Source organism: Delphinapterus leucas, chromosome 15 (genome assembly GCF_059928025.1).
Source record: "Delphinapterus leucas isolate spDelLeu-1000000601 "Yukka" chromosome 15, BTC_Dleu_Yukka2, whole genome shotgun sequence".
NCBI classification, from domain to species: Eukaryota; Metazoa; Chordata; class Mammalia; order Artiodactyla; family Monodontidae; genus Delphinapterus; species Delphinapterus leucas.
Genome location: NC_143143.1, coordinates 3,092,723 through 3,114,385, shown reverse-complemented (window position 1 = coordinate 3,114,385; position 21,663 = coordinate 3,092,723). Strand labels below are relative to the sequence as shown.

The 21,663-nt window shown below is 58.9% G+C and overlaps 1 protein-coding gene and 1 long non-coding RNA gene across 3 annotated transcripts in view; one reads left to right on the top strand and one right to left on the bottom strand.

Moving 5' to 3' along the window:
* LOC111170349 (protein sidekick-1) overlaps positions 1-11,466 on the bottom strand; it is an 85,736-nt gene extending 74,270 nt beyond the window's left edge. Inside the window, exons 1-4 of the mRNA XM_089895465.1 lie at positions 11,394-11,466; positions 9,987-10,181; positions 8,377-8,578; positions 2,072-2,175 (exon numbers count right to left, since the gene is read on the bottom strand). Coding sequence (XP_089751591.1) covers positions 2,072-2,175; positions 8,377-8,578; positions 9,987-10,181; positions 11,394-11,466 — 574 coding nt within the window. The remainder of the gene's footprint in view (positions 1-2,071; positions 2,176-8,376; positions 8,579-9,986; positions 10,182-11,393) is intronic.
* Positions 11,467-19,006: 7,540 nt separating this feature from the next.
* Positions 19,007-21,335, top strand: LOC149747361 (uncharacterized). 2 transcript variants are annotated; one of them, XR_016387717.1, is made up of 2 exons: positions 19,007-19,409; positions 20,205-21,335. It is a non-coding gene; the product is annotated as an uncharacterized LOC149747361 (long non-coding RNA). The 2 variants fall into 2 exon arrangements; XR_016387718.1 differs by having other exon boundaries at positions 19,007-19,572.
* Positions 21,336-21,663: the final 328 nt, after the last annotated feature.

Sequence of the window (21,663 nt, the reverse complement as noted above, 5' to 3'; positions counted from 1 at the left end):
CCGGGGGCCTCCCCTCCCCCAGAGGGGGAGCATCAGTGTTTTGAGGTACTCAGGTCAGAGTGACTCCCGAACAGGACAAGTGATCAAGCCAGGCCACGGTGCCCTTGGCTTTAAACACGGACGTGACTGTCAGGGACGGAGGCTGGCTTCTGGGGGCTGGAGGGACGCCTGCCCTGGTCTGGGTCTCGGTGGTGGCTCTGCTCTACTCCCTGGGGGACAAGGTCGGTTTGACCCCTGCCCACAGCCCCGCCCTGCTCTCTGGAGTGCCTGCCAGGCCCAGCTGGCCTTCCTGACACCCCTTCCCCACCTCTGCTCCCGCTGGGCCTGTGCGGCCCTGTCTCAGCAGTCGGATTGGCCTCCTTACGGCTGCCCCACTGTGACATCCTGACACCCGACACACAGTTAAGGTTCAGAAGTGGGCTTTGAGCAGAATGACTGAGGAGTTCTCCCCGCCCCGCCCTGCCCCAGGGTGTGTCTGGCACACCGTCCCGACGTGGCCCTGGGTTCCTGCTCTGTGAGTCTCCTCTGCACCTGTCAGGCCTCCCCGTCCCGCCCAGGGACAGCTCTCTACCCTGCGCCCTCCGACCTCCTGCTGTTCCATCTTAAGACCCTGATCCAGCTTTCCTGATCACACAGGATTACTATTACGGGGTGGTCTCAGTGCCCTAAACACTGTTATAAGGAAACGTTTATTAGCAAACCATCCACAGGCTCCCAAGCCCCTCCCCCAGCACAAGGCTGCCCACCCCTGGAGTCAGCCTCTGCCGAGAGCTGGACTTTGAGACGATGCAATGACAACACAAGGCTGTTCCAGGGCAAAGAGAAATCACAAATCTCCGAAAAACGCATCCAAAGGAGTGATCTGAATATGAAAGGGGTGAGAGAGGCCCTCTTCTGACTGAGCCCGTGAGGGGCAGAGGGAGGCTGTGGGGGGGGGGGGCGTCCTGCTTCCACAGTCCTTCTCAGAGACTCCCCCCCAAACCAGCGTGCTGCATTTTCTTTCTTCTAACAATCAGTGCTTAGCTGAAGTGGAACCTTGGTTGTGTTAAACGTGGGATTAAAGCGGGAGCCACAACCTCAGCCAGGTCCCGCCCCTCCTCCCCGGGAGCTCGGCTGGGACTGCAGCCTCCCATGAGCTGGGCGGCATGTCCCTGGTCAGGACCACCAGGGGGCCCTGGTGGCTTCTGCTCTGTTGCAAATAGTCTCTGCGTGCCCCTGAAGAGCTAGAAGGGTCCCCGGAACCCCTTAGCTGGTCCTTCAGGTCACTGGCGGCCTGGTGTTGGAGAAGCCGCCCTCCCAGGTTACAGAAAGAGCAGAGCTGAAGGTGGGGGGGTCCCGGGGCGAGCAGGTGGGCGTGGGCTGGTTTGAGCCTTGTTCCCCTGCTGCGTTAACTGGGGGAGAGGGTGCTTGGGGCAGGTCTGGGGGTTATCGTAAAGCACCACTGGGCGAGCTAAGGGCTGGGGTCTGCAGTCCGGGATCAGAGCCCGGCACCGTTTTGCAGCAGTGTTCCCTTCCTACCCAAGCACCTGCCTGTCTGCCGGGTGGGCTTGAGGTCAGCGTCTCCCAGCTCCCTCCGAGCCTGGTTTGATTATCGATGGACAAACAAACTCACAACGGATCTTCAGGCCCAATTCCTCTGAGCAGGACAGGGCGGGTGAAAAGCCACCTGGAGCTGTTAGGGGGGTCTCACTTCAATCACTTAACTGTGCTTTTGTCAAGTGACAAAACTGGGTGGCTCGTGAATGAGAAAAATGGGGAAAACCTCTTAAAACACAGCTACCCCACGACATCTATCTTTAAGGGCCCTATAAATTATTCAGTCTCAGGGACGCTAATGGATGGTCGGGGTTTGGAAGCCAATCAAAGAAACCTCCTCCATTTGGAAGCCCATGAAGTCTTGATTTACGGCCCTGGGCTGTACAGGAGCGCCCAGCTTCTGCTGCTAATTGAACTCCACTGCCCACGGCCACGCCCCCTACTCCCCTTCCTGGCTCAAGACGAGAGTGGGTCTCTCTAGGAGCCGGGGTTCCGGGGCGCAAAGGCGGCAGCGGGAAGTGGGCCCCTTGCTCACCGTCCTGCAGCGTGGTTACCGCCTCTGTCTCCGCGCTGAAGTCACTGTCCCCAATGTCATTGGTGGCCTTCAGGCGCAGCTTGTAGGAGGTGAAGGGCCTCAGCCTGAAACACGGAAGGGACCCGTGACCGCAGAGACCTCTGCCTGTCCGCGGGCCCGGGCGGCGGCGAGGAGCGGGCATTCTGGGGCTGCGGCTGAACTCCCGGGCGCCCGGGACTGTCTGGGGAGCAGCTCCCAGCACCCAGCCCTGGCTCACTGGCCGGTCTAGGGAGACAGGAGATTCCCGGGGCGGGGGGAGCCCAGAACTCCCCAGCAGGGGGAATGGAGCGCTTGCCTAGGGCTCCTGGGGAGGGACTACCGCTTCCTGCAGTCAGAGACACCTGTGCGCAGCAAATCGCTGCTCTCCGAGCAGCTCGGAGGACTTCTCAGGAGGAGCCGATCTCACACCGGCGCAGGCACGGGGCATCGGAGCACGGAGAGCAGGCGCTCACCTCCTCCCGCAGCCCAGCGCTCCATCGCGGAGCTCCGTGCCAGCCCAGCCGGGGCCTGGCTCCAGGGGCTGCCCCTGCCCCGCCCCCTCCCGCCGACTGAGCCAGACTCGAGCAGCACAGCCCCATCTAAGCTGCAGGGCAGCTCTGCAGGGTAGAGCCGTCAGGATTCCTGTTTCACGGTGAGCGGACAGAGGCCCCCACCCTCCTCCGGAGGACTGGTCAGTGGCTGGGGGGCGGAGGCTGGAAGAGGGGTCTCGCCCTGAAGTAACACTGCCTCCCACCTCAAGTAAGGCCAAGACAATGTTGGCTGTCCATGTGAAAAGATGTCCCCCTCGGCCCACGGATGAGACTTTCGGGACATGAATGCTCTCCTTGGTGCCACCACTGCAGGCTTCCTCTCTCCCTTCCATCCTTCCTCCCTCCCATCCATCCATCCATCCATCCCCCCACCCACCCAGAGGGGCCGTGCGCCCAGCGCAGAGCCACACTGATGACTGAGGCTTCAGACAAACTCCGCTGTGTGGACGACACACAGACCTTCACCCAGTTCCCCAGCGGCGCTTCCCTAGCTCAGCCCCGCTCAGCACCCGGCTGGCTGGCCGGCCGCTGTCACTGCCCTTCGGGTTTTACTTCCAGAGGAGCAGATGAGGGCCCTGCGTCCTCCCTTCCCTCCCAGCAGCGGCTGTGTCTCAGGCGGCGGCCCCGCTGTCCTCTCCGTTTCCCGGACCCGAAGATCCGAAGTGATTCTAGACGCTCCCTCCCCGTCCCTCGAGTCCAAACCATCCCCAAGTTTCCTCAACTTGGTCTAAGCACAGCCCTCCCTGCCTCTGACCAACCCTTCCCCTGGCTCTGACCCAGCCTGTAGACCAGTGGTTTTCAAACTGAGCACTGAGGAGCCCCTGAGACCCCGAGGGACCCTCCGGGCATCCAGGGCCTCCGTTCCCCCTGCACCAACCAACAGCAGCTCCACTTCCACCTGGTCTGTAACTGGTTCTGGGTGACACTCTGTTTAGAGAAGGGATTCTGCATTTTGAAACACTGACAACCATTTTTGGAAAGCATGATCAGAATTTTTCTCTACCTCTGTTTTCAAATCGCCTCGTGCGTAAGACTGATGGCAGTGGTTCTCTGTGAGCTGACACCTCGAGGGATGCTGTTGCTTCCCAGCCCCCCAGAGCCAACTGCACCCTGCTGCTCGCTAGTCCGTCGGCGCCCCGATTCCACAGCCAGGAGAAGCGGTGACGGGCAGCCCTGCCTCGGGCCTGGCTTTAGTGGAGACGCTTCCAAAGTCCCACCTGAAGGATGATCTGGCTTTTGGGCGACATTCTTTATTCAGTTAAAACAGACAAGTAAGTTCCCATCTGTCCCCAGCTTCCTAGGAGGGATTTCATGAATGGCGGAGGTAACCACGTCTTTCCTCCCCCGGCCTCCGTCTCCCCCCGTCTCCCCATCTGGGCTGATAGCAGTGCCCACACCGTGAGGCTGTTGCTGGGATGAGTTCGGGGAGACGGGCGGGGGGGAGGCTGGCCCACAGCCGGCGCTCAGAACTGAGAAGCGGCCGTAGTGTTCTCGTCCTGCAGGTGTCAGCTTCACCAGCTCCAGGCGATGCCTGTCCCCTGCCCACCGTCCCCTACACCCCGTTCACTTCCTCGTCTCCTCCATCGCAATTTGTAATTAACTGTTTCCTTGATGACTGTCTGTCTTATTTACAAGACGCAGGACTCCTTGGGGACAGGGACCGAGGCCTCATTTATTGCCTTGTCCCCAGCACCAATGGCAGTGCCTGGTACCCAGGAGGTGCTCAGTGAATGCCCACATAAGGGATGAATGGCTGGGGTGACATTATCTGTCTCTGAAGTTTCTTGGGAGGGTTGAATAAGAGGACACGTGAGAGTCAGCACAGGTCCGGCACATGGTAGGTGCCCGGAAATGACCCTTGTCTTTATATGTAGCGCTTTTATTATCTAGTGCACTGCCTCTCAGAACACAGTAGTGCTCATGACTTATTACATTATATTCAGTACTTCACTGTTCTCTAATGATTTCGGAATCGGAGGCCAGACGTCTAGCTCTTTGAAGACCACCCTTTCTTTCCTGGCTTCCGGGGTCTCCAGGAGTCGGGGGCACAGCAGGACTTCATGACTACTTGATAAATGAATAAGGAACAAGCCCTCCGATTTCCGCCAGTTCTGCCCCCTGTTCACTCTTCCAGGCCTCCCTGAGCCTCTACTTTGGAGTCGGCCAAGCAGGAATTTAAATTCTGACCCCGCTACTCCTAACTGGGGCACGCCGTTTAATTTCTCTGAGTCTCACTCAGTTCATCTATGAAAACAGAGGTAATGATACCCACGCTTCCGGGGGAAGTTACATGACACAACCCACCTCGTGAGGTCTGGCAATTGGTCACACAGTAGGTGCTTCATAAATGTTACTTTCTCTCTCCTGTCTTCCCAAAGGCTGCCGGAGAGGGCAGGTTCAGAGGAACAGCAGGGCCCACTGTTACTGGACACACAGCCATCACCGGAGCCCACGCCATCACTGCTCTGTCCTAAAGGGACGTCCAGGACGTCCACGTGGCTCTGTGCTCAGAGCTCTTCTCTTCAGCTACACTGCATTTCTATGGGACGCAACCATCAACCAGAAACCGGTGATGCTGAAATAGGTCCCTCAGACCCAACCCCTCCCAGTGCCCTGGACCCACATTCACCAGAGGTAGGTACAGGCACGAGATGTGGATCGTTAAACGTTTTGTTTTAAACTTTTGTTTAAACGTTTTATGTTTTTTTGGCCACTAGCAGACTTCATGCAACTGGAAAAAGTAAAATGTAAAAAGAATGTTTAAAAAAAAAAAAGGAGAATGTAGCTGCCAGGACTATGAGGCAGGAAGGGGGATGACTCGGTGGCAGCGCACAAGACATCACTTTCTCGGGATCCTGCCCGCGACATGTTTTCTACTGACAGGGGAGGAACCACGTGTCCTGGTTATGGCCCATTAGGAAACTGACAACAGTCTCTCCCGCACCAAATTAAACTGTCTGTCCTGAAACACGGACCTCTCCTTTCCAACGCAAAGTCCCAAGCACACCATTGGTCTGTTGGAGGCTCCACGACAGGAGAGGCAGTTGGATGTTATGGCTCTTCTTTCTCTCACGCGGTTACACGAGGAGGTGGGGTTATTTACGGCCGGGCGCCCAGCACACTGGAGTGTGCTGTACCAAGTAAGCTGGGCATCCTGGCCGCGCTCGCCCGACCCCCACCCCCGGGCTGCACAAGAGAATCCTGGCCCGCAGGGTGTGTCCGCAGCAGGGGGAGCTGTGCCTTGCGGGTCCCACGGCTGTCGTAAGGCTGGCGGGCTCCGCGGGGACAGGCTTTGACTATTCTGGGGGCCTTGTTACTTGGCCGTCCGTTCACTGCTGTCAGTCACCGAGGCAAATCTTCAGCCCGGAGCTGAGAGGAACCACGGGATGGTTCCTCCAGCCCCGTGTTTCACTCCTCCAAGGCCCCGTGGCCACTCAGGGGTAGACGGACTGCTGAGAGCTTGGGGTGTAGATGATAAACGCTGTTCACTGCATCTGGACCCGCGTAAATTAGCTGGGTGCTGGTGTGCATCCGTGAAGCTTTGAGCTACAGGCCCAGGGAATGTCCGAACCACAAAGGGATCCCCTCCCCCATTCAGAGAAGCTGAGGCCCCTTCGTTGTTTAAGACACGTCTGCTGCCCCGTGTCCTCGTCTGCACGACGGGAATAAAAAAAAGTCTGGTCTGTACCCCACAGGCCTCTCTCTCCACGTGGACGACCTGTGGGACAACATGTGGGAATTGTTCTGGAACTGATGGAGGGCTGGGTGATGCTGAGACGGTGACGGTGGCGATGACAATGACAGCAGGAAGATGGCGCGGGAGGCTTCATCACCAGGTCGCCGTGGGGAGCGTCTTGGAGGTGCGCGTCCACACTGATGCCGTTCCAGCCTCATCTCCCCACCACGAGGAGGCGGTTACAGCTGCCGTGACTGTCACTAGTGTTCTAAAGCCCTACTCGCCAGCAGACGGACCTGAACAAATGTCGCCTCTAAGTAGCAGGCAGGGACCTCGGCTCTTCCGGAAGCAGAACGTGTGCATGGGGACCGTCCATCCCTCATCTCCAGAGCTGAGAGCTTTCTGGATCATGGGATGAGGGAGTCACTCAGACCAGGTATATCACTTGGGGTCCCAGGAGGCCGCGGCTATAAGTGGCGAGCTGCCTTCCTTCTTGGCCTGTGGCTGCCTCTGAAGTCACCTCGAAAGGGGGCGCCCGTTCTGTGCGCCAAAGCAGAGCTGCCGTAAGGTCCCTGCAAGCTGCCCGGGCTGCTATGCTCATCCCGTCAGGGTGCAGGCCGGCCGCACAGCCGCCCGGAGCCGAAAGCACCCGCCGTGGGCACAGCCTCACCCCCGTCGGTGCCGGCTCCTTGGACCAGGGGCGCGGTCCGCTCCTCCTTCAGCCCCGCTGCTGGCACAGGAGAAAGTGACAGTGCCACGCTCCAACCCCAGCCCTGAGCTGCGCCTCCGGGGGTCTCTGATGATGGCACAGCTCGTGGTCTCTGCTCAGTGGACAGCAGACTGGCGGCCTTGCGACGGGGAGGGTGGGGTGCCTAGGGAAGCCCACACGTGCTCCCTGCTGGCTGGGCAGGGCTGCAGGTAAGGCACCAAACCGACCTCTGACCCTGTTCCTCTCCCGCGGAACTGGGACGGCAGTGCCCGGAGCTGTCGTGGGGATTCCACGAGCAGGTGGACGTGAATGCGGCACGGTACCCAGCACGGGGCTCGTTCTGAACGATGAGAGGACCTTGGCCTGCCTAGGAAACCATGGTCCTGGTCTCCTCCTTCCTCCTAGGAGGTCCAGGCAAGGGTTCTAGCACCCACGGGGGACAGTGGGACCCACTACTTAGTGGCCCCTCCCCAGCCCCGGAGCATGAGCCTGGCAGGAAGTGACAACGCCAGGGCCGGGCGGGAAGTACAGTGAAGATGCCAAGGCGTCTCCCCGGGCTGCTGCCATCACCCTCCCAGGTCGGGGGCTTCCATGCGGGCGGACGTGAGGACGCAGGGCCCGAGGCCACTTCGTAGACCTGCCCGTCTAGACTGTTCCATCTGTAGGATTTTGGCGGGTGACGTAACCCCTCCCAGCCCTAGTCTCCTTCACCGTAAGGAGGGGGGCGGCCGAGAGAAGAGGCCCAGGTGGGATCACGACACAGCGGGTCCAGCCGCGGCCGGCGGTGCAGCCCCTCCCTCCTGCCCAGCAGTTCCCCAAACAGCTGGCTCGGGGGCAGGGCTCTGCTCCTGCCCCATCAGCCGTCACTGTCACTAAGGAAGGGCGGCCCCCAGGAGGACTCTGTCCACCTCGCTGACACAGAGACAGCACAGAGAAGGGCCACTCTCCGGCCTGTGACACGGTGACAGTGGCAGGCTGGGCTGCCCTCCCCGCCACCCCCCACTCCGTGCCTCTCGGGCACTGGGGAGCCTCAGTCCCCCTCCCGGGCTCAGGGCCCCACCGCCTGTTCATCTGAGCCTCGTCAGTCCCCGGTGCCTGGGGCGGGCGGACCATCTGTGCCGGGCCGCTCGCAAGGACTGGCGGGGAAGCGGCCCGGGTGGGCGTCTGGAAGCGGACGCGGGATGCAAGGACTACGGGTCCTGGTACAGGAGCGCTGACTAGAAGAGGAGACATGGGCTTTCAGTGGCACGTCTCCGCGTCCTGCACAGACTCTCTACTCAGTGGGCAGGAGCTGGCTGGGGAGGGCAGGGCCCCCGTACCCCGGGGGAGGGTCCCCCGGCCCTCTGCGTACCTTTCAACGGCACAGGCTGTGGCCTCGTGGCTGATGGACGAGGAGTAGGTCTGCCACTGTCCCCGGGGCAGCTCGCGCAGCTGCACCGTGAAGTACCGGATGGGGGAGGCCCCATCGCTGCCCGGGACCCACTGGAGCCACAGGCTGTGTGCGGTCACTTCCGCTTGGGGCACCAGGAGCTCCCTGGGGGGTGCCGGCCGCTCTGCAACCAAAAGAGGACAGATCAGGGACATGTGAGAGGCTCGCAGTGAAATTACGCAGGGGGAGGCACTGTGGCTGCCCAGAGAGTTGGATGCATGGATTAGATGATCTTCAGACTGTTCCTGGCTCCGCAGGGATGTGAGGGTCTCTGACTTCGGCCGGGGCCCAGCTTGGATCTGACTGGAGACCCCTGCTTGCTCTTGGAATGTTCCATCCTCAGAGCAGAGAAAGACAGGCAGACAGACAGACTGGAGGTGAACCCACCCATGCTCCCCGACGGCACCGCCACGTAAGGCATCGTGAACAACACCTGGGCGCCCCGAGGACTCACTCCTACTTTCTGATTTGGGGACTAGTGCATCTTTAACACCGATCTCCTCTCCCTGGAAATCGACCTGGGCCTGAAACCGTAAAGGCATGTGGAGCAGGGGTGCCTGGGGGCTGTCACTGGCCACTCCGTGCCTGCAGGGATGGAGACTGGGATGCGGGCAGCGGGGCCGGGACCTGGCTTCTGAGTGGGGGTCGTCTGCCCGTCGCCCTGTCTCCTCGCCCCATTGATTTCAACAGAGCAGCTCCACAGAGGGAGGAATCATTCCTTCACTGTTTATCAGGAAGAGTATGGACTCTGATTCGAAGGTGTGGCGTGAAATAAAGCAGCGGTTGAGTGCCGGCCCCAGGGGATGGGCTGCCGGGGGGCCTCACATCTAACTTAATCAGCAACCTTTGCTGAAGCGCACCCTTCGGCCGGGCGGTTTCTTCTCGCCCCAGCAGCCTGGGTCCTGCCCCTGCTTCTCAGGCCCCTCCCGGACCCACTGGAAGGGACAAAGCTCTCCTGGGCCCCCTCTCCCTGAGCCACGCGGACCGAGGCCCTGCAGGCCCTGGCGGGGCAGGTGTTCCAGCTGTGGGACAGGGTGCAGGCGGGGGCACGTGGTGGGCAGGGGACAGGGCTGCCCCCTTAGGGGAGCTCATGTCAGTACTTGCACTCGGGTTTGGTTCAAGTCACATCAAACCGTGAGCAAAACTCTTTCCCCCTCCTTCAGAGGGGCTGCACGGAGTCTAAGGAGGATGGCAAGAAACAAGGCCTGAGGCTCTGGGCTGCCTGGGAGAGAAACTCAGCCCTGCTGCTCCCTGCACACTGAAAGTGCCGGCCTGACCAAGTCCCGGTGGGGGAACCTGCAGGAAGCTCTGGTATCGCTGGGGAGGAAAAGACTCTCTATCTTTGGACCTGGGAGGATCAGGCCTGAGAGCCCAGCCTGGGGCGAGTGTTGGGCTGTGAGACCCGCTGTGCGTCCGGCTCCAGGTAGGCTCAGCGGTGCTTCAAGAACGAGCAGTTCGGGCAGCCACCCTCCCCAGGCACGCGCGACCTCCCCTCCCCCCGCCCGGCAGGGAATTGGGTCTCCCGGTCTTACCTCTCTTCTCGGTGGTGATGACGGTGGCCTCCAGCGGCTCCCCCCAGCCCTGCCGGGTCTTGGCCGACAGCCGGAAGACGTACGCGGACTCCGGGGCCAGCTCAGTGGCCGTGAACTGCCTCACGGTGGCGCCGACCTCCACGGTGGTGAAAGTGTTAGGGCTGCTGCTGGCCAGGCGGTAGGCGATCTGGTACCCTGGGGGGGCACGAGGGCTGCTGGTCAGCTGTGCCCTCACTCACAGGGAAGCCCCTAGTCCCGCCACCCGGGAAACCCTACAGAGCCACGTGTTTCTGCGCTGTTTCCCTCTCCCAGGCCAGCATCTGAGCAGCAGGCCGGGGCTCTTGGGAGCGAAGCCAGGCTCAGTGATGAAGGGAGGGGCTCGGGGCGCCAGGCCCCCTCTTCTTCCTTCATGGAACTAGATGTGAAAACAGCTTCCTCTTCCCCGTGGTCTTCGGTGCCCGGAGGACCCAGGGAGCAGCGCGGATGGCGGCTCCTTTCTCTGTCCCTGCCCCTGCCCGCCTTCCAGTGGCCCTGCCCTCAACCCCCAAGGGTCTTCTTGCCTGGAGCCCCCTTCTCCCTGGAGCCGGCTGCCCCGGAGGCTCTCACACCTGTGCTCAGACCACGTCTGTCTGTCTGTCTGCACACCCCGCTTCCTCCCGCCAGCCCAGCGCTCCCGCCCCTCCCAGAAGCCCCACCCCTGTGGCTCTGAGCCGGGGGCTCCCCTGAAACAGCTCGCCCCACTGTCGAGGACACAGAAGGGAGTACATCAGCTCGGGGCAGGCCCCCGGCTCTGACCGTCTCTCAAAGTCCCCTGATCATCAAGGGTTCGTGGTTGATCGGGCTTCATTAAGGACCAGGCCTCCCCCACCAGGCCCTGCTGGGGCCCCTCTGCCCGCATCTGAAGAGGCAGAGTGGACTTGCAGACCCGGCCCGAGCCTCCTGGGCTCCCAGACAACTGTGGTCCAGCCGCTGAGTCCTGCGCTAAGACCAGAAGTGGCGGTGCCGTGACCTCCACACCGCTAATGACAGCCAAGCCATTCAGTTCAACGGGGACCCTCAGGGGACCAGGCCAGCAGCGCTGAACCCAGCTCTGCCTTCGCAGGGCGTCCCGTGGGTGTGACGGCCCCTGTGGAGATGGGCTGCTGGCCCTCGGGACAGGCCCTCCGGGCCTCAAGCAGCTTGCGTCTCCGTGGCTTCCCTGCCCCGGGTGGGTATCTCTGCTCCTTCGGGCATCTCCTTGGGCTCCTTCGGTCCTCCCACTCACACAGCCTTTGGCCCCATCAGTGGCCAAGCTTCCTGGCACCTGCCGCCTGCATAAGGAGCCTCAGCCTGCCCCCCACGTGGGGGGCCAGGAGGACGATCCCGTGGGGTCAGACACAGAGTGTGCCGTAGCACTCAGCCCCTAACCACTGTGGGTCGCTACCACGGCCACGCAGACGGGGGCCGGCAGCCCAGCCCTGTCCACAGTGACCACCGTCATAGCGTGTCTGCAGGACCCTGGACAGGCTCGCACAGCTCTGTTCTGCCTCCGATGGCCATCCGCCCCACCGTGGCGGCCAGCTGTCCCGGGGTGTCCTGCTGGACACATGTCCTTTCCCACCCACTGACCGATGACCAGCGGCCCTTCTCCTGGACCTCCCCTAGCACCTCCCTCGCCCCTGCCTGGTCCTGGAGGAGGGGGCGCCTGGAGTTCGGGTGCGTCGGGAGCCCAAGCCCAAGCTCTGAGACTCCCGGACACCTAGCATCCTGAAAACGAGGGCAATGTGGTCAGCGTGGCCACCGCAGCAGAGCCCTCCTGCTGCACGCCTGACGGTCCGCACCTCCTGAGCCTCTCCGGTGGTCCTGCCAGGGAGCAGCAGAACTCAGAGAGGTAAGCAGTCTGCCTGAGGTCACACAGAAAGTCACCAGCAGAGCTGGCCTGAGCCCTGCATCTGTCCGGCTCCAAAGCCTTCACTCTCCACGGAGTCACACTGTCCCGAGAAGCGAAAGCGTCCGCCCCAGGCTCCCAGCAAAGGGCCCTTGGCGTCCTGCCCCACGAGAAGAGCATGTCTCCCAGGGACGACGGTGCCCCGGCAGCCACAAGGTGTGGGAGCTTGTGTCCAGGCTGTGCTCCCGGCTCTGGGAGAACGTGCCGCTCCCTGTAGCCCGCTCATTTCTGCGTCACCGCTAACACCTCTGCGGTGGGCATCTGCTTTGTCAGAGTCGGTTTCCCTTCCAATCCCCGGCCCTTCTGGTCCTCACCTCGGCTAGTCCAAGCTGATGCAATGAACTCGGTCCTCCGACTTCCGACAGCACCCGCTGGCCCCTCACCATGACTGTGGTGGAAGCACGAGACTCCCGTTCTGCTCGCCTCCCCCTTGTCTGTCACACCATCTGTCCTGATTAGCTACATTATTGCTTGTATTCTTCCCTGGCCTGGGCCTTTACACTTTAGATCCATTTCTCTCTCCGTTATTTGATGTACCAAGCCCCAGCTCTCTTCTGAAACTCACCCACTGCTATGAGAGTGATGTAAATCCATGTTTTTACACCAGCTCTAACCTCAGTACATCTACGCCGGCTTTTAGGTGTCGTATTGTTATTTTTATGTTGTCAGGATTTGCAGGAGAAAAGCGACGCCCATGTTCGGCAGATTTCGAGGGGCACAGGGGGAGATCAGGCGGCATGGAGGCAGCCTCTGTCCGAGGGCGGCGTGGTCCGCGTGGGCATGTGGTTCATCCACAGAGGCTGCAGCAAGCCTCACGGGGGACTGGGGGCCTCTATGTCCCCCTGGCCACTGGAGGAAAGTCTGTCTGTGCCCCGTACGAAAGCAACTGACCAACGTCATTATCGCACGCACATTCCCAAACTAACGCAGGGAACTAAGCAAAGATATCTTGCACAGACAAACCGAACTTTCCAACCCAGCACAAAGGCTGCCCAGGCAGACACAGACCACCAATAAGAACATGATCAGACACGATACTTTAAAAACGTCAAGAGGGAGGTGTGGCCCCGGGTGAGTGAGTGCGGCCATTCGAATACCACTCCTAGTGAAGAAGAGATACCAACCCTCCCCAAAGAACAAACAAGCAACTGCGTTAAAAACAGATGAATGTATGTACGTCTGAGACCCGGGCCCTGTCTGCGTACACACTGAATCTCTGTGTAGGACTGCGCTGACCAGGTTTCTTTTTCAGAGTGTGAGACAGCGTGCCTGCAGCTGAGACGGCGGGAGGCGCAGAAACCACCTGACCAGCGCGCCCAGGCGCCGGGAACGCCGGGGCGGCCGCTGCCGTTGGTTAACACTTGGCGTCCCGGGGGCCCCCGACGTGCGTCAGGGAGCTCCCCTCACGCCCCCACCAGCCAGCGTTCGGTCCCTTAACTTGTCCCTTCGTATTTCGGAGAGTCGTGTGTGAGTGATTAAGGCTCCTCGTTAATTCGAATCACCTTTCACCTGGTAAGCCTGAATTAAAGAGGATTTATACGCTTTTAGGAACAGGACATGACTACAGTTGTGCTTTCTTTATCCTTTATTCTTTATGGTGTTTCACCGCTTCTCAGATTATCTGCCACTGGAATTCAAAATCCTGGGACGAAACTCAGATTTTGTTCAAAGGCACATCTTTGCGAGCTGGGATTTGGGAACGAACTGGGAACCGGTCTCCCTGAAGGTCCTCCCCTCCCTTCCCCTTCCTGGGCTGGTTCAGGTCTGCTCTCCATCAAAGGCTCCACCTCTGCCCTCCCCTGCCGCCAGAGCACGACGCTAGGGCGACCCTTGACCTCGCCTCCACCTGGGCGGTTCCTTCACATGGTCCCTCGCTCACTCCCTGTCGGGTCTCTCGCCGGCCTCGCCATCCTGGCATTGGATGGCGTGTTGTATGCTTCTAGATGATCTCTTGTCTGTCTGTCTGTCTGTCTCTCAGAAGCCCCTGACCATGTAGCAGGATGTCGTCAGGAGACCCGGGTCCTAACCCAGCCTAGCTTTTCTCACCTCGGGCAAGTTTCAACTCTCGACTTTTTGTTTCTAGCTACGAATAAAGAAAAACACCAGCCCCCGCTCATCAGGGCCCCTGTACTCCAGGCGCATCACTCCTGCCACGTGCAGACCTCGCGGTGGCCTACGGTCCACGGTCCACGGGGCACATGACAGCGTCTCCGTGTCACACCCGAGGACGGGCGCGCAGGGCACCCAGTAAACAGGACAGAGCTCCCTCCTGCTCTAAAATGATAGGATCCTGACGATGTCACGGAAAGGGGGACAAAATAGAAAACAACTTGGCCACTCAACAGGATATTTTCAGGGTGACTGTGGAAGAGCATCTAGACGCAGCGAGAGGCACGGTGCCCGGCCTGAGGCTGGACTCAAGCGCAAACCTCCATGGGCGACGTTCCACCTGGAGGGGACGCGTTGTTTCAGAAAGCAGCCCAAGAGATGGGGTGCCTGGAAGAGCCTTGGGGTGCCTGTGCAGGGAGGGGCTCAGGCGAGGGGCGGGTCAGGTCCCCTGCGGCAGGGCCTGGAGCCAAAGCCGTGCCACGTCTGAGGGGGGGACAGACAGGCAGCAAGGAGCAGGTGGGCTCACCCACGGCTGCAGAGATCAGCCTTCGTCCCGGCCGCAGCCAGGGCGCTGTGCTGGCTGTAAAGGTGTGCAGCGGGACGGCAAAGTCCCAGCCCTCAGGCCTGCTGTGGGTCACCGAGGCCAAGCTGCCAGGAGATGAGCTCTGAGCTCCCGAGCAGGGTGGGCAGGCGTAGAGAAGCTGGGGCTCTGCCCCACACGAGACGCTTCCCATTCGATGGCTATTTCTGCCTGAGCCCCGAGGGCTCCCGTCTACCCAGAGAACTGCGTGAAATCTGGGCTGTTCTATCTGATCCAGGTCCCACATGGAGCCACTGGGAGAAAATTCCTCGGCCCGAGGGATATATTTGTATCTTCCTGTTATTTGCCCTAAAAGAGAGACAATACCCCTACTGTCCCCGTTCTGTGGTGTGCTGATAAAGATGAACACCCGCACCTCACCTTGACACGGACGTGATGAACAACGGAAGAGAGGCTTCTATACAGAAATGGCCAAGAGAAAACGCCGAGCGCAGGCTCGCACGTCAGGAACAAGGATGGCGTTCGCGGGACGAGGCTCGTTATGTGACTCTGGGCCCAGGGAGCTCAGAAACACGAGCTGAATGTCAGCGACGTGAGGTCAGAGGCCGCAGCCACGCAAGGAAGGAACAGGGGACGGGGTCCACGGCGGGAGGAGAGGCGCCCAGAGCAGCCGCTCCTGAAGGTCACAGTGAATCGCGGTGACACAGGCATTTGGAGAAGCCAGGCCACGTATGAGCCGCGGGGCCCCACCGCGAAGATGAAAACCGTGGGTGAGAGAAGCCTGAACAGCTCAGAAGTGCCCGGGAGATGGGGAGACGTGGCTCATCCAGAAAATCAGGACCCAAAGAGGTCGAGGCTCCAAGCAGGAGACAGGTTCCGGGCCACCCGCGGGGGAGGCGCAAACAGGAGAGTCCGAGAGATGCCGCTGAGGACAGGAGGACTTTGTGGGGGGCCGACGGGGGGTCTCGGCTGCCTCGGTTCAATGATCTGGCTGTCGAAGGGCCCCAGATTTATTGTGAGAGAATCGTGTAGACATTTTAGGTGGTGGCAGGCTTTTATCAAGACTGAATGCCTCCCGGGCAAACAAAAGGCGTCGATCTGGGAGCCGCCTGTGCGGTGACCATCCCCGGGGCCTCGAGGCCAAGGCCACGGGAGGGGTCCGGTGCTGCCGACCCCTCTGCAGGCACTGTCGGGGGGTGTGGCTGGTGGCAGCCCCACCAACGCCCATTCCTTGTTAGTGGAACCCACAGCAGCTGAGTCTCCCTGCGGGCAAGCGTCAGCCTAGCCCGGATGCCACCTGGCTCGCTGCTTTTACGGCTTATCCGTTTGAGGGCTGGGGGCTGACAAATGCAACAGTGGAGGAAACGACGCATTTGCGAACTCGGATCATAGTCGAGCCCCTACTTCCCAGCAGAGTCCTCGCACACCCTTGTGTGACAAGCTAAAGGTCAAGGTTCAGCCCTCGTGGGCAAGCTGACCTCTAACCGGGTTGGGGGGGGATCTGGCGTGTCTGCCAGGGCAGACCCGCGTGGGTTTGAAGAGCACATGCGTCACTTGAGTGTAACAGCATTTAAGGGACGGTGGAGCAGTTGGCAAGGGGAGGGATGGCCACTCTCCGGTGGCTCCCACCGCGCCCCCCAAAGGGAGGCTCTGAATGCCGCCAGCTCTCCCTGGTGAAATATTTACACAAATAAGCAAGTGTTTTTCCTTCCAGGCGCCTCCAGCGTTTCCCGCTGTTAATCTCTTTTGGAAATGTAAGAACACGTTTTGGTATAGATTACAAAAGCACTGGCTTCAGAGGTGGTTATATACTCAGAAGGCCGCGCCGCCCGAGTGGGAACAGAGTCCAGGCCCCCGGATGCAAAGTGAGTCTCGAAGAAAGATGTCTTCCTTTGTCCCCTGTGGACACCAGTCCGAATCTTTAGAAACCGTTTTCCCGTCTTTCCTACGGCACCTGCCATTTAGTGCGCCGGCTGTAACGATATCCAGGTGACAGGTGACCCAAGACAGCGTTCGTTACAATGACCACTCAACGCCATTGCAGCCACGGAGGCTCAAGTGTGACGTCTCCCACTTTGGAGGGACACAGAGCATTGTCTCACTTAGCCTCTGTCTGGCCACGGTTGGAACCGTCAAAGGATTAAAGTACGACCCCCTCCTTATCTGGAGTTTTGTGATTTTTCAGCGACCCCCAGGGACTACGGATCCACACCCAAACTTCTCAGTGCCTTGGGGGAGTCCTGTGACCTGGCCCCATGCTGCCTTCCAGCATAAACCCTCCATTCCAGCCGCCAGGGTAGCGGAGAGCAAAGCTGTGCAACACGCCCTTGGTGGGTACGGGGTAAATACTGAGTGTAAATACACAGTGATGCAGAACACTCCCCGGTCCAAGAGAAGGGGTGAGATACCGAATGGCCACAGCGTTCCAGCTGGCGCTGACCAGGCACTTGCTGGGAGGCTGGCCCTGTTCTGGGTTCTCCGTGCACCACGTACTGGCCCGGCCAGGGATGTACATGCCGCCCCCCTGGAGGGTGGGGAAGCCCAGGCACACGGGGACTAAGTGACTGGTGTGAATTCACTCGCCGAGGTCGGCGCCCGGCCACGTGGCTGCCCCTCCACCCAGCCTGCCCGCCACGCACTGTTTAAAACACAGGGGAGGCCCAAAGGGGGCGGGGGCGGCCCGTGGTCCTGCCGGAGAGGTCGTGCAGACCGTGCCTGCCTGGGCATCCACGGGAGGATGAGGCCCACTGCTCAGGGCTGTGTACGTGGGGCCACATCCTGAGAGACGAGCAGTTCTGGGCCTGGTTCCTGTCTCTGCGTCACACCGTCTGCAGCCCGAAGAGGCTGGGCCGTGTGCGACCTTCTGTTGTGCCACACCTGCCCTGACGTCCCCGCGGACGTGACGCCCGGCCAGTGTCCGTGGTGGGACTTCAGGCCATGTCCCTGTGGGTCCGGGGTGGGGAGGAGAGGGGAGGGCCGTCGTCACTTTTTAAATTAATTAATTAATCTTTGGCCGCGTTGGGTCTTCGTTGCTGCGCGCAGGCTTTCTCTAGTTGCGGTGAGCGGGGGCTTCTCTACTAATACTTTAGTTGTACTCTAAACTAATACTTTAGCTGTACTCTAAAGTATTTCAAACATGCAGAAAAATACTTGGAATAATATAGATCACACACCCATGTATTCATCACACACTGAACAAATCTTGAGATTTTGCCAAATTTTTATGGTTTTTGTTTTTATTTTTATAAGAGAGAAAATATGACAGAAAAAAGTTAAAGCTATTCTGGTGGTCTTATTGGATCCTCCTCCTCAAAGGTAACCCCTATTCTCAACTTATTGCAAATTCCTGCCAAGTTTTTACACTTTTACTATATACGTGTAGCCATAAATGATACACGGTAACGTCTGTGGAGTGCTTAAATGTACACAGACATTCTTAAGCTGGATATATTCTTCTGCAACTTGCTTTTCTTCACTCAACAGGTGTTTGTGAGACTTATTCATGTTGACACATGTAGGTCTTGTTCGTTACTTTAATTGCTACCGTGATTTCTGCTGTAATGAACAGCCCGCAATTTACCTTTTCATTGCCTTATTGATGGACATTTGGATTGTTTCCAGTTCTTTCTTTTTTTAAATTTTCTGTTCTTTAAAGCAGCTCTGCAGTGGATCTCCTTGTGCGTTTCTTCCTGTGAACAGGCGTGAGGATGTCTCCAGGGTTAAGACCTGGGGTACGGGGTGCACCCATGCCCGGATCGCCCCACCGCAGCTGTGCCAGGTCACGCTGCCGACAAGAGTGTGTGACGCTGCATCCCCAAATCCTCTCCTCTGCTGGGGATCGTCAGACTTTCTGTGGTTCTAAACTGGATGAATGTGAAACGTTATCTAAATTATCTGCATTGTACACGTGCTTTTATGATCAGAAAAACTGATGTTGAAGACACCCTTAAAAGCAGGTGGCACGATTCTAAAGTGAGCCGCCGGTCTCCTGTGGACGGAGGATTCGTGCTGTGACTGTGAGCGCAGGTGCTTTGGGAGCAAAGCGGAGAAGAGCCCAGCCCAGGTCGGGATGGGTGAGGGGGTAAGCCGCAGGCAGAGATGCCATCTGATGTGACTGTCAAAGGAAGAGCAGCGGCCCGGGGTAGGGGGTCTCTCCCGGCAAAGCACCAGGCGAGTACCACGGCTCAGAGCTGGTTGGGGCCAGAGCCTCACCGTGTTGGCAGGGAAGCCCTCGGATGAGCAGTTCAAAGTCACAGCAACAAAACCAGAGCACACGGCTGTCTGTGCGAAGAGGGAATCCCACGTGAAGGGCACACTTGCCTTCTGCACATCCCCGTGGAGTCCTGCTGTCAGAACTAATTCTTATTGGCCCAGGAAGGCTGCGGGGAGCACAGAGATGATCTCAGAATCGGGACGAGCCGGGTTATCAGCAGAGGCGGTGGCGGGGGCCTGGGGCCTCCTTCCCCAGCAGCCGGGGCCCCCGATCCTCACAGAGAACACCGCTCTGGAAGGCTCCTAGGGCTGGAAGTGACAGGTGGAATTTCGCATCTTGAGCTCTGAAAATGTTTCCTGTTCCACAGCGTGCTGGGGCATGCCCTGGGTAAACAGACGGTTCGCCCTGCTTGTTCGCCCTGCTTGTTCCGGGAAAGGCTGTAGGCTGGGCACTGAGTCGGGGGCAGGCCCTGCCGGCGTGCGGGCTCCAGGAAACCTGGAGGGTAGCAGCCAGCTCCGCAGACCACTGCCGCCCCAGGGCCTGAGACCGGCCTGCGATGGTCCCTCAGCTGGACGGGATCTGAAATGCACACTGCAACAGAGGCTTCTCCGGCTGTTTGTCGTGATTTTAATGGTAAGAACCTGCGGTTCCAGAGGTCACCTAGTTCAGAAACACTGTCGTCACAGCAAAGTGGCTGCAGGAACTGCAGAAGGAAAGAGTGGAGCCGAAGGGCCCCTGGCCTGCTGTGCAGATGACTTGGGAGCCCCAGGCTCCGTCTTAATGAAGTCAGAACTCAGTAAGTATCTGACTTTCTGTCACCCTTTTCACGGCTGCCAGACATTATCCAAAAGACACATCCGATCGTGTCACTTCGCTTCTCAAGGTCCTCAGCACAGATTTTCAAATTTTTTTTTAAAAAATGAAGTGTAACCCTTTTCTAGACCAAATCTTATAATCCTCAGCTCAAAAGCAGGTCTAAGTGGTGCATTTTACTGCTGTTTGTAAGCCGTGTTTATGGTCCTACCGTCAATCCCCAATAACCCAAGCAGGCGTATGTGGGGTCTGCCGTGGGTGAGGAGGTTAACACCGCATCTCAGTGCTGCCTGCGTCTGGAGCTTACACCGGGCCTCGTGCTTGGCCTTTAAAGGCCCAATTTGAAAGGTCTGGGCCTCTGGCCCCTCCCGCACGTGAAGCACGGCCTTCCCAGTGGTTCACAGCCCGGCCCAGCCCACGTTTCCCTCTGGGAGGTCTGTGCTCCCACAGGCAAAAGGCAGCGCTCCATTCAAGGATTTGGAAACCACTTATGCAACCGAGCGGGACCCTATGGGGCCTTCCCAGCATGGACCCTCCCCGTATCCTCTGCTGTAGCTCCTCTCTGAGGTACCCAGGTAACAGTATCTGATGCCCTTACCCTGAGCTGTTTTACAGATGCTAAAACCTCCACCACGTGGAAGACGTTAAATACTCGATGACCTTGAGCACGAAACGTAGTCCCCAGACCTACTGGAGCCTGAGGATTGATCCCGTGAACCCCTGTGCCACTGCCCTGTGACCTCGCCGTCAACCACTCAGAGAGCTGCGCGTGAGCTGATCACACACCCCGCGACCCCCCTCCCTCGCCTGGCCTTTAAAAATGCTCTGCTGAAACGCTTCGGGGAGTTGGGGTGTTTTGAGCACCAGCTGCCCTGGACGCCTTGCTCGTTGCCCTGCAATGAAGGCCGTGCTTTCCTTCACTGCAACCCAATGTCAGTAGATTGGCTTTACTGGGCACGGGCTAGCGGACCCAAGTTGTGGTTTGCTACCACTCATCCTCAAGATAAAGCCCGACAATGCCTTCCGCGCACTGAGCCCCCTGGCCCAGGAGGCGTGGCTTGCAGGGCGTTTCCTGGAACCCCTACCGCATCGCGACCACGTGGTAGTGTCGCTGGTGTCTACCCTGCGAGGACGGCCCCCCTACATCTTATCCACTCCTTACCTACCACTCTGAGCATTGAGGCCTGGCATATCTGAGGCCCTTAATCTGTCCTGGTGAAAGGGGCGAACAAACAAAGGGGCTGATGACTTTTCAAAATAAAATGTGCTGCCTTTAGGAAACTAGGACAAGTTAAGGCTTTTCATCAAAGTTATCAGAGCTGGTGCTCTGAATGAAATGTTCAGAGTAAACCATTTCCCTGAGACCTAAGCATGCAGTTCACTCGGGAAACTTCCTCAAAGGGTTAGGTGCAGGCCCTGCAGCAGAAGACAGACGTTTCCGGGACATCGGAGCAAAGCCTGGGAGTGAATCTTCCATGAAAAACAAGCCCGTGGTTTTCCAAACACACATCAAAATAACTGGGTTATTTCAGAGCGGATGGAAGGTCAAGTACAGATGGTACTGCCACGAACCACGAAGGAACACGAAATTCTGGGCTAACAAAATGTAAATTTCGTTCTGCAAAGAAACCTTAGTGCAGGACACAGTTAGAGGGCTGCAGTCTCTCAGTTCAGAAGATGCCAGGCTGCTGTAGACAGGATTTTTTTTTAACCTCTTAGACATCTAATAAAAATAGATGAAATCGATCTATTTGTTATCTCCCTCTAAGCTGTGATCTCTCTCTAAGCTGTGATCTCTTTAGTCACTGCCGCTCCCTTACCCAGAATAACGCCGTTGGGCTCCTCTGGTGGCTGCCACACGGTCCGCACAGATGTGAGTCTCACCTCTGGGAACACAAGCCTCACGGGTGGGCCTGGGGCTGAAGGGAAAAAAAGACCGGTGATTCAGGCGCCGCTGGGATGCCACGTGGGTACACGGCGGGGCCTCGTGGGGGAGGACTCTGTGGGCTGGCCGAGGACAGTCATGGTTGCCGATGACACCGTTCATGGGTGAATTACTCTATGTTCTGGGAAA